The 27,582-nt window shown below is 32.3% G+C and overlaps 1 protein-coding gene across 5 annotated transcripts in view; it reads left to right on the forward strand.

Annotated features, from left to right (window-relative positions):
• Nucleotides 1-27,582, forward strand: part of ADGRL2 (adhesion G protein-coupled receptor L2) — a 180,618-nt gene that overhangs the window by 126,516 nt on the left and 26,520 nt on the right. For 4 of the 5 annotated variants that reach the window (XM_063105500.1, XM_063105505.1, XM_063105504.1 and 1 more), the window contains exons 4-10: nt 647-756; nt 6,840-7,640; nt 13,607-13,900; nt 14,433-14,536; nt 15,396-15,581; nt 16,438-16,476; nt 19,248-19,431. In XM_063105500.1, the coding sequence (XP_062961570.1) occupies nt 647-756; nt 6,840-7,640; nt 13,607-13,900; nt 14,433-14,536; nt 15,396-15,581; nt 16,438-16,476; nt 19,248-19,431 (1,718 nt within the window). The remainder of the gene's footprint in view (nt 1-646; nt 757-6,839; nt 7,641-13,606; nt 13,901-14,432; nt 14,537-15,395; nt 15,582-16,437; nt 16,477-19,247; nt 19,432-27,582) is intronic. The other variant, XM_063105503.1, reaches the window with a different exon arrangement.

Below are 27,582 nucleotides of genomic sequence, written 5' to 3' on the forward strand. Positions count from 1 at the left end.
AAATAGTAAAAGTAACAACAATGGTTAGACATTGAGTAAATACTAGGCACTGCGATAAATAGTTTAAATGCATTATATCATTTATGCAGGCTATAGCACAAATAAGATCAAGTAGCTTGGTATCTGGTTGGTATTCAGGAGTATAGAAAGTGCCTGTAATAGAAAACACAGAATTAGATTTAGGACAAACTTAAAAACCTGGCTACCTGTTTGTTGTCAAAATTTCCTGCTGAGCTATCCAGTTTATGACTCTATATTTCTATTCAGTCATAATATCATTTTTTTAAATGTGATTTTAATTCTTAAGTGTGACACTGAATATCCTGTTAATATTTTTTGTCCAATACATGTTGAATATGTCAAAAATTCAAATTAAAATATATAGTAGAATAGAGAAAACTATCAGTTATTTTCTTTTTACTTCTAGTTAAAATTTAGTGTAACTCCTGATACAGAGATATTACAACATAAAGAGAATATGGCTTTTATACCTATTAAATAGTATAGAACAACCTAATATTGGGGGTTTTGTTTGTTTGTTTTATGCTTCTAGCTGCTTGAAGAAAATATGAATCCATTCTCTATTTCTCAAGTAAAAATAAACAGATTTTTATGTTACACAAGTTTGGTTCATTTTGTTTTCCAGGTGCAACAATCGAACACAGTGTATAGTAGTTACTGGGTCAGATGTATTTCCTGATCCATGTCCTGGAACATACAAATACCTTGAAGTCCAATATGAGTGTGTCCCTTACAGTAAGTATGAGGTTTATATTTTTTGCTTTCTCCAGCATTCCTCGTTGATGCTGAAAGACTACACATGGGAAAGAAGCATATGTTTATGGCCTACAAAACCATTATGCATGCAGAGCACTAACAGACTCGGGCCTCCAATTAGCTTCATGAAGTGTGGAAGGAAGCCATAGTGTGATGCTGGCCAAGTGTCTGTCTGTGTTCTTAAGTGTTTGGCTTTTAAGGCTAGTGTTTTTCCAGAAAACAAACTTGAATTAGCTATTCAATAGGGCTGATAGAAATCTGTACTTTTGCCCAATACCAGTTGCTGACAAATTGGTTTGGCTCACAGTTTTCTAAAGAAGGAATTGACTTCAGTTTTAATCGTGAGCTACTTGAATGGCTACCTGCTGTTGTGGTAACTTTAGTGCCTGATAAAAGCTACCATTGCAGAAACTGAGGCAAGCACTTTCCTTTTTGTTCCATCATTCTTGAGGGAGCGTTGCTTTACTAGATTCAGTGATGAAATCTTAATGCTAAATAAAATAGGTATAACAAAATCTTGCACATATTTCTATTTTTAACTCTATTAACATCATTTTTAAGATCCTACAGAGGGATATTTAAAATTCAGTTGAAAATTTTATAGGTAGGATAATTCTGTGTCATTTTCCTTCAAATCTCAGAATTTATACTTCTAAATTATATTCTATACTTTTAATAGAAAAAACTTTACATTTTAGACAACTTAAAAGTTTGAATATATTACCTAATGTTCATAAGCTAAATTGATAGTATTGTTGTCTTCTCATTAAACTGAAAAAAAAAAGTCATGTCACATTAGTTCATGACATTTGAATTCATAGGCATTTGAATTAAAAGTTTTTTAGTAGCAATTTTACTGATTTGAGACAGTATTTGTACACTTCCCCCCTAAAAAAAATTGGATTCACCAAATAATGAAATTGCAGTTTCCATATCCTCCAAAACTAGATTACTAGTTCTGACAGATTCATATATTCAAGCTCTCAATATTTGTAAAACCAGAGGGCCAAATTCTGATAGATATGCCATGTCCGGTATGGTAGTAATACATTCTCACACATTCTGTGAAGGCACTCTTTCTCTCCTCTCTACCACAGTTTTGATAAATTAAACTGGCTTTTTGTATTACCAGTTAAAGGCCAAACACAGATTAACTTTTCATCCCTGCTCTGTGTTCCTGTGTTACTGTGAAATGGATGCTTTTTATGTTTTCAGTATTTTCTACACCATTTGTAGGATTGGAAGCCTACTGAGTGCACTGATCTTTATATCATTTCTCCTATGTGTAGTGTTGGTGGCTTACATAATCATTCTCCTGTGCCACTAGAGGAACATTGTATTCTTTTGAGCTAACCAAAATTTTGTCCCATAAAGTCACTTGAATTTAGCATGGTTTCCGTCTTCAAATTAGAGAAGGAACACAGCATCCATTCCCAAACAGTGGAATCAGTCAGAGCTGCCAAGAATTGTGTCTTTCTGGAACCAGTTCCTGTAACCTAGCCTATAGACCAAAAACAGTGTTAAGCAAATATTATTTTCAGACTCTTAAGTTATTTCTTGCTCTGTTTAAGAAAGGAAAATGTGGATATCTTCTGGAACATCTAACTTTCAAAATTTTACTTTTTCAGTTCTCCAGAAGTATTGTATGTACATTGTGCACTAAACTTGCAAATAGCTATACTCAGAGAAGTATTTGTTCTTTTTAGATTTTGTCCTTTAAAATTTTTAAAAAACCAGTAATTAATTTGCTGTTACCTTTCTAGATGTTTGCACGAGGCAGAAATAAGTCTATGGCTTTTTGTTTTAACCACTCTTTGTTAAAGAATAGAAGTAATTGTAATTCCTATATACTGTACAGTAGTGACACACTATAAATTGCATGATTTCAAGTAATATTAAAATTTAATGTAAAGGATCTTTGTAGATTATTCTGATCTTATGTAGAACTGCATAACTCCTTTACCCATTTTTCTCTCCTTTTGTTTTTTTTCCCCTTCTATCCATTATATTCATTCTTTACACATGCTTTTATTTTAAGGCTCAAGCTTTCACTTTCTTCTTGTTTTAATAGTGTTTTTGTACTTTGTAACATTTGGATACCTCTTTTGCAGTTTACTTGTTAATAAAAATTGTCACCATCAGATAACATTTATAAGGTATTTTTTACCACTTGGCTTTATGGCAGTTTGTATACAGCAAATCCTCTAGGAGCTTATATATCCCAACTGTTTTGTCCTATTATAAAACAATTTCAGAAATTTTTCATTAGTTACAAAAATTTTACAATAAAGTTGCTCAACAGAAAACGTTAGAAATGCTGTTATCAGGTTTACTTTAGTATGTTTATGAACAGGCACATGCATTATTCGTGACATTTCTACTTGCACAGATAATGTCTGTATCAAAATTGTATGTATATAGGGCATCCTTTATCACTGACAGAATATTAGGAATTGCATGTATTTAAAAGAAGTCTTAAGGACCTTGGAGGATAAAGGAGAATCATCACCTTGGAATTTACATCGTACAGGCAGATATGGTTTTCAGTTTTGTACCCTCTTATTTCAAATTATTGTTTCTTTTACATATTGGCTACAAGTTTTATTTGATGAGAAAAAGTAGCCCTTACTATTGACTAAATTATTAATGAATAAACGTGTGAAATTATTCAAAATGAAATAGTGTGTCACTTCAGATACAGAGTATGTAGGCTGTAGTTAGTTTTGGTCAATTTTATGTCTTGCATATACAAGTTGTCCTCCACTGCTGTTGGTGGGTCATGTACTTGTGTGTTTGGTCTATAGAAAAGTAAATGTATTGTTATGAATTAATTCATACAGTCTCTTAAGACAAGTTGCAGTATATATTTGGCATGTGATAAGGAATGCTAATTTCATTCATTTTATTGTATTTTTATGTTCTTCTGAGTTGATAGAATTTTGGCTGATTTGACAGATATCTATCCTTTGGGTTTTCATAAAAATTATAATGTAGGGACTTTTTTGTTTTAAATATCCATATTTAATACGGCACATCAACCATCCAATGTTTTCTTTTTTGCCCTTGGTGTTACTTTTCAGTTTTCATCAGAATTATAAATTATATAAATTCACATTTATTTTATTTTTCTTTAATGTAAGTGGTATCAGTTAAATTACAAATAAATATAAGACTTCCCTACTTGATATTTTGCTTAGTAAGTGCACTGTCATTTTAGGGTATAAAATAATAAAATTCAGCCATTTTCAATGAATGGAAAACATAAAATATACTTCATACATCTCTTATTGAACTTGTTTTAACTTCAGTTTTAATTCCTTTACATTTAATTGATTCATTTCAGTAAATCATTTCATTCCTTAGGGGAAAAAAATACAGCTGTATGTAAATGAGCAGTCACAACACTAATGGTTTTTCTTATCCTCATTTTCTCACCACGCCCTTCCGTTATTGATTCTAAGGAGGTATAATATTGCTCTTCACTGAGGAGTAGTTTTAGAACAAGTGGTTTATAAAAAAAAGTATTGTTTCCAAGTCAGTAACATTGAATTTCTTCTATTTACCACATGTAGTCAGAATTACACATATAGAACAAGTATGTTTCCTGAAAGTCGTTAAATAGACCAAGTTGGTTGGGGGAGGTTGTGGCTTTATGTGGAAGGTTATATGCTGTTCCTGTGGTGAAAATGTTTGCGTGGTATATTTCTCCCATAGGTATTACAGAAGGTTAGTATTTTATCTTGATGAATTATTGTAATTTTTAAAAATTAATCAAGCTAAGATCTTAATGAAATGTGAGACTACAGTGTCTTTGAGTAATCAGTTTGGAGATGCAGTGTTAGCATACCCTAATGCATTTTAATAAGGGAAAAGGGAAAAACACAGACATCAATGTGGGCATTTTAAGAAATTCAGGCAACATACTTCAAACCTGCATACAATCTAAAATATTATTTAATGGTTTGTAATTATTAGAATACTATTTACCATCAAAGATCTTATATAGCATCCTTTCTACCTGCATAGTTCATTTCTTTACATTTGTAGTTTTTTTGGTTTTTGTTTTTCTCATGTAACTCTACTAATCAGGTTTGTTTTATGAAAGCATTTACCTTTTATGGGTTCTGTGGAGTCAAGGTATTTGCTTTGAATGCTTGATATGATTGTCACTGCATGCTAGCTTGCTTTCTTTGTAAACTGATGATGGTAGAAAATGTCATAATAAGCTAACCATAATTCTTTCTTCCTTTTTCTCCTTGCCTACTCTGCTTGCTTTTCCCTTGTATGTATTTGCTTACTTTTTTAAAATAAACTTTGTATTACAAGTTTAAGGATATATGATATAGAAAATTTAATAAGAATTTTATAATATAGAGTATATGTTAACCTAAATAAATAAATTTACTAATTCTTAGTGGGGAAGAAGTTACTACCTTACCCCCACTCTTCAAAATCCTATTGGGGCTGTGGGGAGATTTATGTATTCCTGAAAAGGGGACATTTTTATTATGATTAAGATGGATTTTTCTAGAAATAGAAAATAATAGAAAAACAGTATTTCTTCTTACATAAGTATCTTTGGGAAAAAATGTAACCACATCAATATTTATTAAATTTTACCTGAACTCCAAATTGAGTTGTCATTTATATAAACGTATTTTCCTATTGTTATGCTTACCTAATTTCTAATTTAATCAGTTTAGTAACTGAGTTCACATAAGATAAATGGGGATGATACACCTCTGCATGCGTTAATGCCTATAGCACATATATAGAAAGCAAAACTTGATAAGAATGCTGAGTGACTTTGGAAAGTATATATATATATATGCATTAGTGAAGAGTTTCATTATTTATTCAGGTACGCTAAGTGAAGCAACATGCCAGCATATTTGTATTGCCTCTTTAATCTACTAAAATGATTGATCCATGTTCTTTTATGTAACTTTAGAATCTTTCTTCTGCTACGTTTTCCTGTTGTGTGTTTCTCTTTATCCAAAGTAGTACAGCTCTTATTCTTCCTATATTTAGCATCTATTACAAATCAGTCTTAGGCTAATAGTCAATTTATCTTAATCTTTTTTCTTTTTTCCTTGCACCTTTTTTATTTTTCTTCCGATGCTTAAAATAGAAGTGGAGCAAAAAGGTAAATAACGTATACAGTCTGAACCCCAGCTCCCTGTTATGTGCCTTATGGATGTTAACCTCCTCCCTTCCCTTTTCCCACAACACTCCTATGTTAAAATAATCAACAGGATCTCATAAATGCACCTCATACAGAAGTCGACTGTTTACAATGAAATTATGACTGTTAAATCTGGTGATGGGGTAAAAATTCTGAAGTCTGCGAAGGGGAGCTGCCCTTTCTCTGTATCTTTTTTACCCTTTATCTCTTTTTCTGACACCCTTGAATATTTTCTTATTAAAGTGTCATCCCGCCTGGCTTCCAGAACCCTCTCCATAGCATGCCATGATTACAGGGTTTCCTGGTCGTTTCATCACTGCTTTCTTGTATTTACTTTCCTCTAATCCTGATTGCATTTTCCAAATATTTATGTTCTTAAAATTGAAGTAACTTTGTTTTCAGTCTCACTTCTGTAAAAGTTCTAAATAAGCCTTTTCACTGGGTTTTCTGTTTTATTTGCCTTTTTTTGTGGTATTGCTTTTGCGGGCTCATAGGTGGGCTAGGGGTTGATGGGTATAAAATCTGGAATAAAATTAAATACTTTATACACTTTTAGGCACAAGCTCAAAGTTTTAAAGCATAAATTACCAAATTATAAGAAAAGCACAGCAAAAATTTACATTGTTATCTCAGTTATGAATGATCTTTACTTAAGCTTGTATTTGTAAAAATAAACCCCAGCCAATTTGTATGCTGGTACATTGATTATGGTAACTTCAAAAAACAAGGGTAATATTTGTATTAAGTATACGTTTTGGTAAAATTGAGTGCTAATAAAATGAATTTTTCTTTTTTGACTTGTAATTATTAAAACTTATGTTTGCCTGTGTAATTTTTTAATTTGGTTTAATTTTTGTCTTTTCTCTGTGACTGTTAGTTTTTGTGTGCCCTGGGACCTTGAAAGCAATTGTGGACTCACCATGTATATATGAAGCAGAACAAAAGGCAGGTGCTTGGTGCAAAGATCCTCTTCAGGCTGCAGATAAAATTTATTTCATGCCCTGGACTCCCTATCGTACTGATACTTTAATAGAATATGCTTCTTTAGAAGATTTCCAAAACAGTCGTCAAACAACAACATATAAACTTCCAAATCGAGTAGATGGTACTGGATTTGTGGTATATGATGGTGCTGTCTTCTTTAACAAGGAAAGAACAAGGAATATTGTGAAATTTGACTTGAGGACTAGAATTAAGAGTGGCGAGGCCATAATTAACTATGCCAACTACCATGATACCTCACCATATAGATGGGGAGGAAAGACTGATATCGACCTAGCAGTTGATGAAAATGGCTTATGGGTCATTTATGCCACTGAACAGAACAATGGAATGATAGTTATCAGCCAACTTAATCCATATACTCTTCGATTTGAAGCAACATGGGAGACTGTATACGACAAACGTGCTGCATCAAATGCTTTTATGATATGTGGAGTGCTCTATGTGGTCAGGTCCGTTTATCAAGACAATGAAAGTGAAACAGGCAAGAATGCAATTGATTATATTTACAATACCCGATTAAACCGAGGAGAATATGTAGATGTTCCCTTCCCCAACCAGTACCAGTATATTGCTGCGGTGGATTACAATCCAAGAGATAACCAACTCTATGTGTGGAATAATAACTTCATTTTACGATATTCTCTGGAGTTTGGTCCACCTGATCCTGCCCAAGGTAAGAATGTTTGCTTGCTAATGTTTATGTCACTTTATGAACAGCTTACTTTTAAAAGACTTTGAAAATTTTTTTTGTTGTCTATTTTCTTCCCCAAACACAAAGCATAATGGTGTGGTACATTTTAGCCTTTCTTTGGTTCATTTACTTTTTCTGAATTTCTTTATTGATTGGCTTCAAGAAATTGTAGCATCATTGGTCAGTTCAGTTTTTCATTGCTAAAAAGGTGATACCAACTACAAACCTGTTAGCTTTGGTTTTTTTTTTTTTGCCACCTGACTTCTGAATTGATTACAATCTATGTGCAGACCTTGTAACTTCTTGGCGCCAGTAGTTAAAGGAAATGTATGTTACGAAGTCCCAGGAGAGTGGATAGACTTTGACGTATAATGCCTGGCATAAGTGTTCTGAAGTTTTGGCATCTGTTCTCTGGGTAGGAGAGGGAGTCATCCAATGTCTTTCTTCTAGATCATCATATAAAATTACATATTTTTGCTTCCTGATAAATTAGTGACAATTTTAATATTTCTGTGACTCTGTCACACATGAACTAAGTAAATCATCCCAAGTGATGATTTAGGATGACAGGTCTGCTAGCATTTTTTGATTTGTGTTCTGTTTAGGTATCTTTATGGAGGATCAGTACTTCAGAAATTAATGCTAAATTTTTGGAAGTATATTTTGGTTTGTCAAGTGAATTTAGTTCTGTGGGAAATAATTTCTGAGGGTAAATTAAATGAATATTTCATTAAAACAAGATTAGCTTGTACTCGTGACAAAAGTGTAACCTGTTAATGCATTATTACAGAGCTCGCTCTAATTATAGGTCTTTCCTATTTGAGCAATGATGTTTATGTGTTTGAGTTCTGAAGTAATATTTTAATCTACTGAGTTAATTGGAATTTTCAAGTTATTGAGTTACTTCAGAATTTTAGGAACTAAAAAGTTCTTTGGAGAGATTGAATCAATCTCTTCAACAAGGTGGAGCAGAAATTAATGTCTTCTCTTAAAGAAATATACATACTTAAATATACACACACATGTTTTAAGATACACTATTACTAAGTTCTAAATATTGTCATACAGTCTGGACCTCAAAAACAGAAATTGCAGCCTTTCATAATTGAATTTCTAATTTGAGTCATGACAGAATACCAAAATATGTGAATTTTGTTTTATAAAATAAGAGCAGTAATGATGTTTGACTTAGAGTATAGCCCCTTTTTCTCTAAATCATGTGTGTCTAGAATTTCTTTGCTTAAAGCTATAACAGTAATGTCCCTATTCAGTTTTCAACAATTAAGTCTTCTTTTAGGGCATGAAATCTTTATCGATAGTATCTTAGAATCTTTTATTTTAAAATTCAGATATATTTGTTTGTTCTTGAGGCCAGCAATGTGGAATGTTTCACAAATCTCTATTGTTTTTCCAAAAGCTACTGCAATCTTCAGTTCTTCTCCTTTATGCTATAGGTTTGACAAAAGGCAAACATCATGCATTGACAGACTTTAGGCATTGGCTAAAATTGTATTGATCCTAGTATTAACAGTTTTGTAATTTGTTTTACCCTGATAGCTGTTACATTTGTCTTGGGTAGTAGTCTTTTCTCCTCCTTAGGAAAAGAAAAAGAAAAATATGCTTTAAAAATTGTAAATTTATAATCAAACACCTGAAGGATTGTAAATAGAATACAGATTCAATTCAATAAAAAAATCATTACCCATCTACTTGTCGCAAAGTATTTCATTGAACACAAAGATGAGTAATATGTTTTTCTTCACATGTGGCAAATATTCTAGTAAATAATTTGATCCATTTCAGATGAAAAAGCCTTTGATAATTTACATGCTTTTTGGAAAGAGTAATTACCAGCTTTGAAAATGAGAAACTTAGACATATGTAGCAACTGTTTGTTCCTACAGCTGTGTTTTGTCATCCAAAATAGTTATCCATTCTTAAACGTTCCCAGAATGTGAAAATTCATACTGACCCCTTATTAAACTCTTTGTGATACACAGTTTTATCTGACCTAAATTTCTCTTGCTGCATGTTTGACCCATATTCTTATTTTTATAATTTGTCTTCATAAGCTTTCAGAGATGCCTGTCTGTCTCATCCAAGTTGCTTGCTGTTTACATGCAGGTGGGGCTTTGCAGAACTGTTCTGGCCCATAAATTTAGGTCAAACCAGAAAGCCACTGTCAGCTTTCCAGAAGCAAGATCTGAGAAACTGATAGGACAGAGCGATCAGATAAATCAGGTCTTTGCCTGTCATAAAGCAGTGATTGACTTATTTTTGCTAAAATTATCAGTTAAAGTCTTATGTACTGGAATTGCTACCATGTATCTGGCCAGAGCATAAATTGTGCTGTAAAATTATTCATTCATTTTTCATTGTGAACTGTTTCATAGTATATTAGCTTCAGTACCTTTCCCCATTTATATATAAATGTACACCTTTTCATTCCTAACAGTGCACACATATTATTTCTGTGCCCTGATCTGTTTTTTTCCTCTCAATTTTTAGCTTTATGTGATCCCTGCGTAGCTGATTTGCTCCATTCCTCTAAACTACTTCTGGATTTCTACTTTCACCATTTCCCTCTTCAAAGTGGACTTAGGAAAAATGCTTAGGAATTCTGTTTTATTTTAACTTTTTCATTTCTTAATCTGGTTTGCTTTGTATTTACCTAATTTTTCTGCAAATTTGATGTCCCATATATTATCATGGAAATGCTGTGTCTTTGCTCGGGTTTGGACGTTCCTGAATATTTGCCTTGACTATGAAATAAGACACTTCAGTAATAGGAATGAAATTTTTTAGCTAGAGAGCCAGTTTTGTTTATATTTAGGAAGAGTTTAGCATAGAATACATATTTCCTGAAATGTCTTTTCACTGATAAAGAATTCTCTATAAGACATGATCAGTTTTTTTAGACATTGAATAAGGGTAAATTTAATGAATGCTCATTTTTGCCTTACCCCAGGCTACAAACTCACTCTAGCTGGAGCTCATTCAGTAAACAATGGGTGAGTTCTTGGACCCTGGTGAGGGGAATATTATCCTTAACATAAATGGATATTGTCCTCAAACAATTTTATGCAGGAAAAAAACCTGGTAATTAATATCAAGTTCTTAGTAAACACTACCATAGTAAATTGATTCATTCTGTATATGTTTATGTGTTTATTAGCATCGTTTCTTAGATGTCTGTACTCAATAAATGGTAGGCAGCATGCTAAATCAGTTAATCTGGGTGCTCGATATTGTGAGTTGTGTTTTCTATTACCATTCAGAGGGTATTCTTGAGTTTCCAACCTTTTGTCACATAAATTTCATTATGAAACTTTTTATCGTTTATTGCTCTAGTCTTATCTTCCCGCATCTTTTCTTCTCTTAGAGATTTACAATTAAATGTTCAAAATTGATACTCTTAGAGTATCAATTAAATGTTCAAAACTAAGTGGAAGTTACTTTGTGGGATGCCATACTTTTCCAGAGTCTATGAAAATCTTTTACCTAGAAGAGTAAGCTCATAGCATTTAAGAGTGTGGACAAGTGACGTTAAACAGATTACTTAACTTCTCCATGGCTCAGTTTCCTTACCTGTAAAAGGAAGATAATGATAGTGCCTACTTCATGGAGTTGCGGTAAAGATTAATAAATAAGATGATCTGATGATCCAGGAATGGTGATTGGCACAGCACCTATAACATAAATGCTGAATAAGTATAAACATTTATCATTATCAAATGCCCTTTTGGGACCTTTCTCCACCTGTGGAAAACAAATATTAATTTTCAGAAATACCTCTGCGTTTCTAGCTTCAACATTAGAAAAAATTGCTTACCGTGAAGTATTGCTAAACTTCAACCTTGTGAAATCCCACAAATTCTGGTTGTTCCCCTAAAGGGTTTAATTATGTCACTAAAAGTGTACTTTCTTGTTCATTTTTATGATATCCCAATATTTCACTGAACATGTCAATTCCCTTTAAACTTCTTTTGATGATGAAAAGGTGAAAAGGTATGAAAATATGTTATAAAAAAAAATACATGGAAACATGGCTATACTATATATGGTTGTGTGAAACTTTGTGCTTTTAATGGAGGTCATTTTATTATCTACCTTGACTCAGATATTATGAATCTTTACTGATGCTTAGGTAGTGAAATCACTAAATGTAGTATTAATATATATTTAAGTGATTAAATTTGTACTAATTAATACAGTGTCTAGGGATACGTGAGGTGATATGGCGTAACACTAAACCATTTTGTTCTGCTCTTTTCTCTTTTTGCTCTGATTCCCCACTCCCCTTTAAGAGTTGATTCAGCAGCAATCGTTTGACACTTCTGCAAAAGATTGTGATGTTTTTGACAAATGTTAATTGAGAAAGCACTGAAAGCCTGGCTGTATTGTAATCAAAAGAAAATTACAGAGGTTTAAGAAGTTGTCAGGCAAGTGCTGTACAGAAAAAGTAGACAGGTTTGAATAGGTTTCTGCAGCAGCTGGCTAAGCATGATGTTTGACTAATGTACATAGGCATCTCTCATATGGTCAATAAATTATGCCTTGGAAATAAAACACATGCTTAAGAAGTTTTTCTAGACATAGAGGGGGAAAAGCAGTTGATAACAAGAAGTTTGGCACTACTAAAGAACTAGAAACTGCTCACTGCTTTCTCTGATAAACTTATACTCTCAGCTGTGTCAGAATTATATAAAAAATATTTATGGACCAGAGCTTAAAATATTAATTATACCAGTGATAATATGAACTTGTTTTCTGATAAGTTTTAATGTTCTAGCTTGTTTCTCATGTATTAAGAAAGCATAAAATAAGTTAAAATTTTTATAAGATGATTTAAGAAAAATAACTTTTAATTTGCTTTACTCTAACAATTTAAATTTGAAGCATCATATATGTATGGTTTTAAGAGCCAGTAATCTGTAAATGTTGATAAAACTTTAGTGTGATGTCTTGTAACAGATTTTAAATGGTAGCATTAAATTTTTAGTGATAGATTTTTTGTTGTTGTTTAAATTAATTAAATGGTAATTAATGGAGAAAACATTGAGCATAATTATTTTTTAACCTAGTGGATTTAACAGTTTCAAAGTAATGTTGGAAGGCAAAAATAACCTTCTTAAAAAAATAAAAACATTTTCTGCTATTAAATGTATAAGCATAGTTTCTTTTATATTCTCTGTTAAGGGTCAATAAGATATGGAAGGGTTTTTTTTTTCTGAATTAGGAATGATTTGATCTAACCCTTTATCTTGATAAGATAAAGGTGATTCCATTATCACCTCTGACCAGAACTAGCTGTTTGTTCACCCATACCTTTTCAAAAGTAAAGACACCAAAGTCTGAGATGTTTCCTTACTAAAACAGTACAGGCATACCAGGCTTATCTTTTGTTTGGGTCTAATCAGGCATGTTCAGAAATCTCAAGAATGAATGGCTGCTGGGTGGAAAGATGTCACAGTATTTTCTTGCAAGATGTAGAGTGGGTGACTAAGTTTTTTTTATTGTCCTTATTATATATAATTGTCAGACTTCTGTTGATAACTTTGAATTTGATTGTTTATAGTATGTTTATATAAGAATAGAATTTTCCTAAATTAAACTGTCCATTTCCTGTTAGTATATGATGAAATTATACTTAAACTATACTATCAAATATTTCATTGAGAAGTAAACCTAATACAGAGTCATACAACAAAAGCTATAGTAAAGCCTAAGCTACCATCTCTTAGCCAACAATACGAATAAATTGGAATAAATGAGATTTATTCTTCCTCCCACCCTATGGTGTTGCCAGTATTTCTCATTTCATTGGTTTGGGGGCCAATGAATGGGTAGGGTTTTGTGTTTGTGTGCATGTGTACATTCACATGTGTATGGCTGTATATGAGTGGGGGGGTGTGTTTGAGATTAATATACTCATCTTTTTTCCATAGTGCCTACCACAGCTGTGACAATAACTTCTTCAGCTGAGCTGTTCAAAACCACAGTATCAACCACAAGCACTACTTCACAGAAAGGCCCTATGAGCACAACTGTAGCTGGATCACAGGAAGGAAGCAAAGGGACAAAACCACCTCCAGCAGTTTCTACAACCAAAATTCCTCCTGTAACAAATATTTTTCCCCTGCCAGAGAGATTCTGCGAAGCGTTAGACGCGAGGGGGATAAGGTGGCCTCAGACACAAAGGGGAATGATGGTTGAACGACCATGTCCCAAGGGAACAAGAGGTATTTCCTGTAAAATACCATACATATATTTTAAAATTTAGCGAGTAGCTTCTGAATTACATGGAAGTAACTTTATTAGAAGAAAGAGGTATTTACAATAGCTAACATTATTTTGTTACTTCAGCTTCTGCAGACAACTTAAAGGTTTTTAAACTATAGAAATCTTTTAAGGTCAGGCATTGAATTACCTCTCCCTCTTAAAGACCAAGGTCATGCCTGAGGTTTGTGCCCAAGGACTCTAGTGAGGCTTCCTTACAGCTGTCTTTCTTATTAAAAGCGCCATTTTGGATGAGTCCCAGGAAAATCAAGAGCTTTTTGTTTGTTTGCTGTAAATGTCTGATATTTCTATGCAGACTTTATATGTACTGTTTATAATCTGCATTATACCCTGCATTTTGTCAGTTATTGTCAACTACTTCCATTAGCATTTATTCAAAATTTAACATGCAGAGTAGGATCATCAAAGCTGATTTCCCAAATGCATGCAGAAAAATGGTTTCAATTTCACTGCTGTTTTCTACATCTGTTGTAGGAACTGCCTCGTATCTCTGCATGGTTTCCACTGGAACATGGAACCCTAAGGGCCCAGATCTTAGCAACTGTACCTCACACTGGGTAAATCAGCTGGCTCAGAAGGTTAGTTGGAACCTTTTATATGATACACATTGGTGATTTAGGGCTGTAACTTCTAACATAAATAATTTAGCTTTGTACATTAAAACCAGCTTCATTGCCCTTTGTTCAGTATAAAAGTAAAAAAATATACATAGTTTTGTCTGTAAAGTATTTATTGAAAGTTACATATGTTCTGGAGTGTTCTGTTTTTTATGTTAAGCTTTTTAATGAGTACATACTTGTTTAATTTCATTGGTATTTAGTTTGTTCTGTTTCTTTTGATGTTCATAAGACAAATAGTGCATTGGCCTAATAAATCAAATATCATAAAGTTTGCAACTGAATCCACAGAATACAAGCAGATGTTTATATCGTACATGATTATGATGGAATTAGTAATAATGACTTTAAAAGGTATTAGTAATTTTAATATTACAGTGTAATGCAGCACCATTTTATTTTTTCCTTCTCCATCTACCTTCTTGAAGTACAAACACTAGATAATAACCCTCAGAATCATACTGATTACATTCTGATTTAAATTCTGGGCCAGAGGAAAAAATAAGATTTTTAAATAACAATTTAAAATGTTTGCAGTGCAATGAAAGAGCTGACTGAAAAAAATTTTTAAAGGATTTGTTTTCCTTTTTTTTCTTTTGTTTCTTTTAAATGTCTGGTTAAGAGTTTCTTTTGTGTGTTGATCTAAGAGTCTTTAATCTTCTGAGATGAAGAGAAAGTTATTGGTCTCAATTAGTTACAGATTTTGACATATTTGCAAATTTTTTTTTTTTCTTTAACCACAACAAAGGTACTCTAGGAGAACTAGAAGCTGCAAACAGAGCAGGAAGTCTTACTGAGATAATACAAATTGTCATTGCAGATCAGAAGTGGAGAAAACGCTGCTAGTCTTGCCAATGAACTGGCTAAACATACCAAAGGGCCTGTGTTTGCTGGGGATGTGAGTTCTTCAGTGAGATTGATGGAGCAGCTGGTGGATATCCTTGATGCTCAGCTCCAAGAACTGAAACCTAGTGAAAAGGATTCAGCTGGACGGAGTTATAACAAGGTAGGAAGAACTTTTCTGTTATTTTAAAGTAGAAATTAGACATTTTGTATGGCAGCTTATGATTCTTCTAGCAGTTGGCTGCCAAACCTCTGGCCCCTTGGACATAACCTTAGACACAAAACTTCTAATTTGGTTCATTCTTCCCAAGGAAGAATTGCAGTTGTGAAAGGAAGAAGGGGGGGTGGTGGGAAAGTGTAAATGATGTTCATTACCTGACAGATCATAGTTGGTGGCAAACTTCATCTGTCTGATGATTGTGGTCGGTACTGTCACTTTAGAATGTTTGATCTACACTTGGAGAGATTATATGTTTTACAGTTGATATACTTTGTATTCTGATACATGCAACTTTTATGATTGCAGCAAAATTGTGACATATAGAGGAATATAAGTCACTGAAATACTCCTTTCAATGGCAGCTTTTGGGAGAAGGACAAGTTTCCCTCTCCAGAAAAATATTGTATCAATGCTATTAATTTTTCCTGTGACAGAAATTTCATAGTTACTTTTCACCACATTATAAGTGTTTATATTAGCTTTATATGAACCCCAAATCAGTGGCTAATGTGGTTTTAAAAAGTAAAAAATGAACTTTTTTTTTTTTAACCATAATATATATTTTGCCTCCTTTTTTGTCAATATACTCTGGATTAGTATACTTAATAAAGTACAGCTAAAAACTGTAAACAAGAGTTTTGGCAGTCAGTGAAGACTCACAAGACATTTCAGAGAACTGACCTATGCATCATAAATCTTGAGCTCCAGAGAACACCCTCTTAGTTTTTGAGGATTTCTTCTTTCCTCATTTTCAACAGATAAAATCTAACCGCTGATTTTCTTTTCTTTTACTTAAAAGCTCCAAAAACGAGAGAAGACATGCAGGGCTTACCTTAAGGTATCTCTCCTGTGCTGTCACCCTGCTTTCTCCCTTCTTCAGCTACCTGCCACGCTTTATCATCTTGCTGCATGATCCAATGTATTTCAGTCTTTGATAATTATATAATGTGCCCCATATCAGCTGTACAAATGTTGGCTTTTCACAGGTATATTACTCTCAGAATTAGCAAATAATTTATTTTAATAATTTTTGCTGTTTTTCCATTTATCCAAAAGTACAAGAACTTTAATGAAATATCTTCTTAATTGGAAAGTAATCACATAATCTCTTTGTTTCCTGTTGTTATCTCTGTGGATTAAAAAACAACTCGAGTAAAACAGCTATGATATATTCTTGGCAGCTTATCATATCAAAGACTGGTGTAGTCATAATGTATGTGCATGAAAAAGTCACTGCTTTGTAATCTCTGTGGTATACTCTTAAATAAAATAGGCTTTGTCCTGAAATTTTTAGGAGTCATTTCTAGAATCGGGTTGATGTGAGGATGGGTTAGTAGAAATGAAATATAAATCATGTGACAGTGATATCAGTATATCTTACATAATATCAGGCTAAAAGAAACAGAAAGGCTATCTTTGGCTCAGATTGTACACTCCAGCCAGTTTTTGTCCTTAGTATATCCAGGTAATAGGAAACATGCTGAGGCTAACAATGGAATATGGCCATGCTAGTTCTGTGTGATAGATCAGTATACTAATACCAAATTGCATTTGATTTGTTCTGTGAATTTTAGAAGTTGCTTTTGGGAGGATAGTTTTTTTTCTAACCTTGCTCTTCTGGAGACCATAACCATGGTATATCAAACCTTGAAGAACTAATCTGTATACTGTAACAACAAAACAAAAGAACTTTTGTAGTTTCATAGAATAGAGGTTATTCAAAAGCCATGACTTCACTAATTTTGGTTGGCAAAGTCTAGAAAAAAATGGTATCTCACTAAGTAATAGACATTGTTGGAACCAAAAACTTTACAAGACAGTAGGAAAGTCTGTTTTTGGGTACTAATGTTCTAAGTGTCCCTTTTAGCCTATCTAATGGGGGCAAAGAAATAACTGCTGAAGTCTATGGAATTTTTCAAGCTCAAGCATTCAGTTCACCTTCAAGATATTAGTAAATGTATGAAATGCAATAATTGGTATGTTGCCCAGGACATATATCTCAGTGGGAAAAGAATAGCTTTTTTTTTTCCTTTGTCAAGAAGAGGCTATTTTAGGACTATGATTAGGCTAATGATCATTTTGATCCCACTAGAAATGTACAAATGGTAATAAATAAGGAGTGTTTCAAATTAATAAAACCGTGTCATCAGCAACTTATGTATATACATTGTATATTTCAGCATGACCTTAATTTCTGACCAGTGTCATTTTCAGTATGTCTCAAATGAGCTTTTCTGTTCAGATAAGACTAATAAAACTCCTTAAATTACAAATCAGAAGCTGACTTACACTATGCAAATGAAGCAAGTTCCCACTTTGTGACAGAGGATTCGTTTGTAACTTAGATTAGAAGCTCCAGTCTGTATTTCTTGGTGACTGATGAATCTGGCCTCAGCAGACCAATTTCTGTTCCACTCTAGTTAATGGCTGCAGCAGTATCAGTGTGAGCATTTGGACTATTCTGTCTCCTGTTAGAGAGAGAAAAAAGTCTTTAACACCAGTTGGAAGTATCTTCCACCTGCCAAGAAGGTCGTGGTGGCTCACAAAGCAGACAGAACGAGGATATTAAGATGGATTAAGCTAATTAATTTTACTCTGACAGTAGCCTCAAACAATTTTTCCCCCTGCTTATTTCAGTATGGTACCACAAACTACCAATTTTTATTGTTGTTCTTTGTACAATGTATGCTCTTTGTTCCTCAGTGATTACTAATATATCAACACAATTTATGTATGGGCTTAAGGACACATTATGACTAGATAAATAGAATACAGTAAATGAACTTAGTGATTTTAGCTATCCAAGGCATAGTCAGTGTGTAGGTACATACAGCAAATATCAGAATAAGAGCCTGACTTCAATTTATTAACTGACTGGGTTGTATTTTTATTTAATGTTACTTTGTATGGTAAAAAATTAAACCTACATGAGTATTTACATGGATGTTTATGAAGATTTTATTCTGCTTTTCAGTTTTCAATAAATTATCAGTACAGGTTTTAAATATTTTGATTGCTTTCTTTAAAAGCAGACTGTTTTTTATGAATTAAGGTATATTTTCAAGTGTTTACTAGCTGAACAGGGAATTGGAAGAGTGAAAATGTTCACAGATAATTTATAAAATTTTGGTGGTTATTATAGTTCAGGTTCCAAAAGAGCAATATTGTCTAATTTTCAAACATAAATATTAGTCTACTCCAGAGACATCAGTATTTTTTATTTAGAACTTTCAAGTCTTAAGATTTTAAATAGGATGACTTTAGTAGCTGTGACCGTACATGTAACAGTAATGCTGCAGATTAAGAGCCAACGCTGGTTGTTGTATTTCTTTTCAACAATTGAGGTATGATTAGATAAAGAGAAACAAGCCCCCTTTCTACTCCTACTCTTTACAATCAAATGGCAGTCTGCCAGTCCTCAGTCTTATTTTGAAGTGGTCAGATATATTTCAAGTTGACCAGCTATATGTTGTCCACGTGTTCTTCCATCTTGAAATAAGAGTAAATCAACATGACAGATAAATGTTACAGTTGTCACTAGTCAGTGATTGAAAATCACCTTGGTTCTAGAAGGCATCAAAATTAATGATAGTTTTCTAATGGATGCAGGCAATTGTTGACACTGTAGACAACCTTCTGAGACCTGAAGCTTTGGAATCATGGAAACATATGAATTCTTCTGAACAAGCACATACTGCAACAATGTTACTTGATACTTTGGAAGAAGGAGCTTTTGTCCTAGCTGACAATCTCTTAGAACCAACAAGGGTCTCAATGCCCACAGAAAATATTGGTAAGTGAATCTATTGTCAGGTTTAGTTTTGATGTGGAAGATAGATGTTCAAGAGAATAATGTTGCCATTCTGAATCTGAGTTATTTCCCAATGCCAAACTTCGTGGTGGCTCACAAAGCACCAGGAATAATTTCGTCAAATTATTTTTTGTCTGTTAGCAAGAGAAATTATTGATCACACTTAATAAAATTAATGCAAAAGCCAAAATCCATTCTATATATTTTAAAATTTGATTTTATGTGTGTTTTCAATTGAAAAATCATTAAAGAGAAAAAGCACAAGAGTGCTCAAATGCCAGAATATGTATTTGCTTAAGTAATGAAAGTGCTTGCTATGAAACTGTGGCAAATGCTTTTCCATTTTATGTAATATGTTCCTAATGAATTTAAATACTTTATGGAGTGTGTTCTCCTAGTCAAATATTTTAGCACACAGAACTTGAGCTTAATGTTTATATTAACACAACTGCCCTCAAGTATAAATGCGGTCAATATGCTACATTTCCCACAATACAGAATGTCCACGCTTCATAGATTGCAAAATAGCTACAGGTAGTTTTGAAGTACAATTTAGCAGTTAAATGCTGCCACTGAGAGGTGAGAATTCACTTTGGAAAATATTTGAAAGAATTTCAGTAAGTAAAATTTAGGCTTGACCAATTTAGAATTGATTATTCTGTAAGATTGAACTCATGAAGTTTGCAGTATCCTTTAGTGAAGCAAAAATTTTCCCAAACATAAATGTAAAAAAAAAAACTTAAAGAGACAAAGACTACTCTTCTACCCAAAATGGAACTAACTTCATTAGGTCAGCAGATATTGAATGAAGTCTTGCTCTCAGGGATGGCATGTCTTGTTGCTTAATTGAGCCTAATCGTACCTGCCTAAGTCATGGGGCTACATATAAAAAATGCAGTAAAGAAGAGTATATAGAAGAAATGGACATAAATTATATATCTGGGTTTAAATTCAAAACCTTACATTTATTTTAAATGCATGAATTTCTAAGAAGAAATCAAGTATTATTAGAATCACTTGTTCTCATTTATGGAGTTTTGGCAATGAGAAAATCACGCAATAACTTCACACTAAAAGAAGTAAAAATAATTTGGCTTGTCATAATCTGAGATACCTCATCATGAGGAAAAGGGTATTTTACCATAGACTTACTAGGAATATCGAATGAATAAAGCTCCCCCTTTCTGTCTAAAGCTTTCATAATTTTAATTTAATTACTTACAAGATTTTTAAGATGTACAATAAACAATACTTCTCAAATATTTCCAGTGATGTACCTGTTAGGATAGAGTGTGGACTTGATCATCTTAGAGAATGAGTCATGAAAAGTATTATTCAAAGTGGCACATTATGACCTCAAATTTGTTTTCTAAATTTTCTGAATATGATTTTAAAAATAAATAAATACATAAATAAACTGAAATTTCCTTCGTCTGCTCCTTCAAGTGTGCAAGAAAATTTGATGGGTTAGATTGTCATTCAGTGTTCCCATCAGCCTTGCATATGTAGAACACTACTGTTATAGGTCCAAGATATTTTTATCCCAGTTTGAGACATATTCTGAAAAATTAAATGTCTAGGGATATATTTTTCATAATACCTATGTTTTTCAGAGTTCTAAAGGATTATTCTTCATATTGTTATTTTTTTTTTTTTTCATTCATTGAAAAACATTGTGGATGGAGGTTCTTTTAGAATGTAGTTTACATTTTACAACTATCTCTAAAATAATGCCTGGAATTTACTGCATCTGTATGCTGATTACCTATGACTTATCAATATGAAAGTCATTTTACATATTCTAAAATAGTTGTGTCTTTTTGATTTTTAAAATGTCAACAATTTTGTGGATAAAAAATTATTCCATAATTTAGTATGAGGAAAACATTCAACTTTTTCCTAGGACTTGTATTGTTCTCTTTTCATACATGAGGATTAAAATAGCCTTTTACTGTTTTATGTCCTCACTCTCTTGAAGGTCTTATCTAATTAAGGCATGGTTATAGTATCTTTGGTTATGAAAACAATTTGATATTCCTCCTTAGTGATTTTCTCCGTGGTTTAACTTCAGAGAATAATTTACCTTTTTAATATATAACCCCATAAAATGGGTATAATTTTACCTGTTACATTATATTTGATTGTGGCATTTTAAAATTAACTTTGAGGGGCAGTTTATATATAAAATAAGAGCACCTGAATTGAGTGTACAATTTGATGAGTTTTGACATATAATCATCAGCATGGTCAACATTCCTGTTTCTTCCAAAGAGTTCTTCACGCTTCTTTGTAGTCAGTCTCCTCCCCTTAGCCCCAGGCAACCACTGATCTGTTTCCTGTCACTATAGATTAGTTTTACTTTTTCTAGACATTATGTTAAATGGAATCATACAGTATGTACTCTTTTTGATCTTGCTTCTTTTACACAGAATATTTTTGAGATTTATCCATATAGGTGGGAGTGTCAGTAGTTCAGTCCTTTTTATTGCTGAGTTTTATTACATTGTAAGAACATATACCACACTCTCCATATCTACTCACTTGTTAGACAGTTGGGTTATTTCCACTTTTGGGCTCCTATTTTAGTAAGTGGTTGTACCATATTCTACTCCCAGCAGCAGTGTGTGAGAGTTCCAGTTGCTCCATATCCTCACCAATATTTAGGATTGCTAGTCTTTTGCTTTTTAGCCATTTAAGTGGTTTGTACTGGCATCTCATTGTTTTGCATTTCTGTGATTGATAAATAACATTTTGCTGATAACTTCTTTTTATGTGTTTATTGGCCATTCACATATCTTTTGTGAAGTGTCTGTTTATATCTTTTGCCCATTTTTCATTGGGTTGTCTGTCTTCTTATTGAGGTGTAAGAATTCTGTATATATTCTAAGTTTCTGAGTGTTTTCCCTCAGTATGTGACTTTCCTTTTTATTTTCTTAACATCTTGGGAAAGCAGAAGTTTTTAGTTTTGATAAAAATTCCCATTACCTAACTTCAACAGCATCTAGCTAATCTTGTTTCAACTTACTCCTGTCACCACTGTATTATTATCATAAAGCAAATCATAACATCCTATTATTTTTACTGTAAAAAAGTCATATGTATCTCATACTCCTTAAAAAATCACAATATCATTATACTTAAAAAAATTGACAAAAATAGGCTCTAAAGATAACAAAATGTGTTCACATTTACTTTTTGTAATGTTGTTAATACTTGTTTTGTTCAAACCAGGATACGATAAAGTCTATATAATACAACTTACTGATATGTCCATTGGGTGCCTTCTAATTAAAAGTCATTTCTCCCTACATCTGATTTTTAAAATCTTTTTCATTTTTTGTTAAAGAAATTAGGTGGTATGATTTATCCTGTAGAATTTCTCACATTCTGGATTTGGCTACCCCTCCCTGCTGTGCATCATACATATATGCTTGGTTTACTGATAATCAGATCTAGCGGCTTGGTGAAGCCAGATTTAATTTTTTTTTTTTTTTTTTTTTTTTTTACTGAGAGAACTTTCTGTTGCATCATATCACAAGGCACATAATGTTTGGTTGTCTTTCCTTGTGATCTTAAGATTAATCAGATGGTGTAGGTGTTCATGTATTCTAAATTTCCCATTCATTCCTTTTTCTAATGGGCTTAATAGCCAGCGTGATTGTATCTGTAACTTTAAGCTTATTTATATTGGGGTAACAAAACCCCCAAACTCCCAGCAGCCCACAACAAGAAAGGTTTACTACTCCTTAATGCTGCATAACCAATGAGGCTAGCCTTTGACTCTGCCTCCTGTCATCTTCAGTTCTGTTCCATGGTTGGTTTTACAACTGTGGAACCCATTTGGAGCAGCCCCTGTCTGGAAAGTTGCAGGTCTCTTGGCAGAGGTGAGTTTTTCCTATAGGCTCTCGTGTACTGTTCTTCCCCTTGCCTCTCATTGCAGCCACTACTCTCTGAATTTGAAAAATAGAAGGGCAGAGAAATATATTAAAAATCTGTCTACAGCATTGGCTATGAGTGAGGCTCTGGATGGCTTTCCTACGAACCAAGTATATTCATTTTCAGAGAATCAATTGAATAAGACATATTATTTAATGCCTTCAGAAAGTATATGCAGAATAGTATAAACATCTGTACACCATTCACCCAGCTGAGCCACATCTTGGTATTTTACCATATTTGCTGCAATTTTTTTGGAAAATAATAATTATATTTAATGTGGAAGTCCCCTGAGTTTCCTTCTTTATGCTCAGATCGAGAAGGGGATAATTGCCATCTCTAATTTTTTTTTTTTTTGTAGTAATAAGTGCTTTAATTTTTTTTTTTTTTTTTTTTGCTCTGCAGGTATGTACATTTAACACTTTGTATGTTTTTAATGTTAATGATTTCACACTATAAATATAATTGTATAATTTATCCAAGCCATTATATTTTCATATTCATACATGTTGACATGTGTACCTGTAGTTAATGCATTTGACCTAAGAATACCCTACAATTATTTAACTATTCTACTGATAGATATTTTAATGGCTTCTACATTTTTGCTGATGTAAGAAAAACTGCAGTGAAAGGTTTTGTATGCCATTTTAGACATACAGAGACACACACACACACACATCTAGAAACAGAATTTTCGAATGATGGAGCGTGCCTATCTTCAGCTTTACTAAATACTGCCAAATTGCTCTCTAACTTTGTTTTACCAGTTTACCTTCTCACCAGTGATACCGTGACTATCTTTGCTAACACTTTATTATTGACATAAATTTTAGCAATCTAATGAGTTTGAATTGATCACTTTTTGTTTTAATCTGCGGTTGCCCGATTACTTAAAGCTGTTGATTCTTTTTAATTGCCTGTTTTAGTTTTCCCTCCTGGGAATTTGTTGTCCACAACTTTCTCCTATTTGTCTATTTCTTTGTATTTCTCTGCATTCTGGACACTAATTCTTCAAAGATTATATAGTTTACAAATATTTATTTTGCCTGTTTCTTCTCTTTTTAACTTTTCTTAAGGTATCTATTGTTTTACATAAAAATGAGGTCAAATTTATCAAATTTAGGGTTAGTGCTTTTGGTATTTTGTTTAATAAATATTCTTTTGGTTTCTGCTTAAGAAAACTTTCTCTACTTTCAGTTTATAAGGTTCTTATATTTTCTTTATTAATGATAACTTATAGAGAATTTTTTATGCTAATTGTCTCTTTACATTTTATATCCTTTATCCACCTGCAATGTAATTTATATTATGATATGAGAGAGGGAACTAATTTGATTTTTTTTAAATATGTAGCATAACCAATTCGTTCTATATATTTGGTGCATAATCCATTCTTTCCCCAGTGATTTGTAATGATATGTCTGTCATACATTAAGTTTCTATAAATGTTAGGGGTACCTACTATTTGCTGCTTTTTTTTTTTTTCCTCAATGATTTTGCTTTCTATTGAGTTTTTCAGTATTGCTCCTTAAGAAATTGCTTTGTCTGCTTTTTTGTACATCTCTTCCGTATGAATTTTAAAATCAGTTTGTCAAGTTTCACATGCAAAAAAATCTTGTTGGAGTATTCATTAGAATTAAACTGAGTTTAATTCTCTTTAAATTACATATTTAAAATTGTTGCTTGGTGCATAGGAACATAATTGATTTTGCTGACAGTACCATTGCTAAATTCTTATTACTTCTGATAGTTTGTAGAGTCCCTCATGATTACTACATAGTTAATTATGTTTTACTGTGAATAACAGTGAATTTTTTCCTTGCAGTTTTCAAACCTTTTGCTCTTCTTGAGTTACTTGCAATAGCTAGGTCCTAGTACAGTGCTAAATAAAGTCCTGACTTTTAAAGGAATGCTTCTCAGGTTTTTCACCATTATTTGCTATATGTTTTGGATAAATAACCTTTATCTGATAATAAAGCCTATCGGGTCAAGGAATTTTCCTTTTCTTTTTATTATTTGTAAAGTTTTTTTTATATTAAATGAGTATTGAAATTTATTGAATTATTTCTGTTAAATAAATTTTTCTTTTAATTTCTTAATTTGGTGAATTATTAATACATTTTCAAACTTACTAATTTCTATGTGCCTTTTTGAGTTAAACTTAATTTGTTCAGGATATATTTAAAAATGTGTGTATATCTTATTAAAGATTTTTTACATCATTTTAATGTGAGGATAACATAATTTCTTTCCTAGTGCTGTCTTATGCATTATTATGCAAGTCTTGTGAAATGAGTTGGGATGCATTTCTTTTCTAATTTCTGAAGGAGAAAATAGAAAAAAAATCACAATATATTTTACTATCAGTTGATTTTCTTCATCGTGCATAAACTTTTGGGGTTTTTAATTTCTTTAGTCAGTTTTATTTTTCTACGAAAATTTCTATTTTATCTGTTTTGAAATTTATTCATCAATATAAATTTATGTATTTATTGGTATAAAGTTGATTATTGCACTCTGTGACGTAAAAAATATCTACCAAGATTTGTAGTCATTACCTCATTACTTTTAAAAAAAACTTAAGCAGATTATTTTTTTCTTTACTATGAACATTACTTTTTAAACTTTAATAAGTAAATTTCTGTTGAATGAAGCTAAAGTTCAATAAGTAAATATTTGTTGAATGAAATTAACCGTATGTACATGTATATCTATACTGGAGATGTTTCATGAAAACTCAAAGGATTTTCTTCTTTCATTCTGTCTTCTGTCTTGTTTTAAGAATAATGAATAATTGACAGCTCCTTTCAGTGTAGGGAAGAGACAGTTACATATTAAGTGTATTTTTGTCACTGTTCTTCCCCCTTTTACATGGAATCTGATATGAGGAGAAGAGATCATTCACCTAGCCACCTGCTTAATCTTTCCAAACATGGAACAATAAAATAACTATCTCAACCACTTTCTGCAGCTGATCAAATTCCAGGAGTTACATGACTCATAAACTTATATTTCAGTGGTTTGACATGTAGTTTAATTGCTTATAAAAATCTTTGGATGTTGTATTTTCATGTTTACAGCTAAATCTTTAGATATTTTACAAAACAAAGCTGTGGAAGATAAAAAATAAATTAGTATCCAAGAGGTACTGTATAATGGTATGAGCCCATTTTTTAAAAAAGATGTGGGTGAATTCATGGCATCTCTTAGTGTTTGCGTGTGTGTTTATGCATGTGTGTAACTACATATGTACTATGTGTTTGTCTAAGCATATAAGTAACTATGCAATGATATAGACATTAAAAATAGTAAAATTCAAAGAAAATTTTATGGACTGTATTTTTTGAGTTGTTATTAAGAGTATGTGTTACTTTTTTAATTTAAATATCAGAAATTAATACATTTTTCATAATTACCCTCATTTCATCAATAAAATGACACTGTAATTACAAATTCATGTAGGATAGTTGTAGAAACAATACTTCTCTATTTTTAAAATTTAAATGAGTATTAGTATAAAGTATTGCAGTCTTTTTTGGAGTTAACAGTAGATAGCAAACATTTATGTTGAGGGCAATTACTATGCATTATATTTTTTAAACAAAGCTAAACAACATTGGCCTTGTTGATCAGGTAAATGTTCTTATGTATTGACTTGTTTTTCTTACATGTTTTTCAGTTTGCTAATTGATTTGAACTTTTGGAGTTTGGGTTAGACTACAAGTGGTTGGCAAACTTTTTCTGTAAAGGCCTGTACAGCATTTTAGGCTTTTCAGGCAATGTGATCTCTCTTGCAAATACTTAACTGGCAGTGTAGCACTAAAGCAGTCATAGACAATATATAAATGAGTAAGCATGGCTGTGTTCCAATAAAACTTTATTTACAAGAACAGATGGCAGGTCAGATTTGGCCCACAGGTCCTATTTTGCCCAACTTGAGTATGTAAAGATTGGTGGTTACTAATGAGAATTAATGGGAAGTTTTAATATAACCATAGACATTTTCTCATAAATATGCTGTGCTGATCTCACTACTTTTAGGAATTAGGAAAAAAAATCTATTTTTGCAAACCTGACCTTCATAATTGATAAAAGGCATTCAAATTTATACTTTGTACTTAGTTTTACCACTGCCAAGTAATGGTCACTGAAAAGTTACTTAACATAAACAGCCAAAAAAGTAACATTTTGAAA

Source organism: Cynocephalus volans, chromosome 8, assembly GCF_027409185.1.
Source record: "Cynocephalus volans isolate mCynVol1 chromosome 8, mCynVol1.pri, whole genome shotgun sequence".
Lineage (NCBI taxonomy): Eukaryota > Metazoa > Chordata > Mammalia > Dermoptera > Cynocephalidae > Cynocephalus > Cynocephalus volans.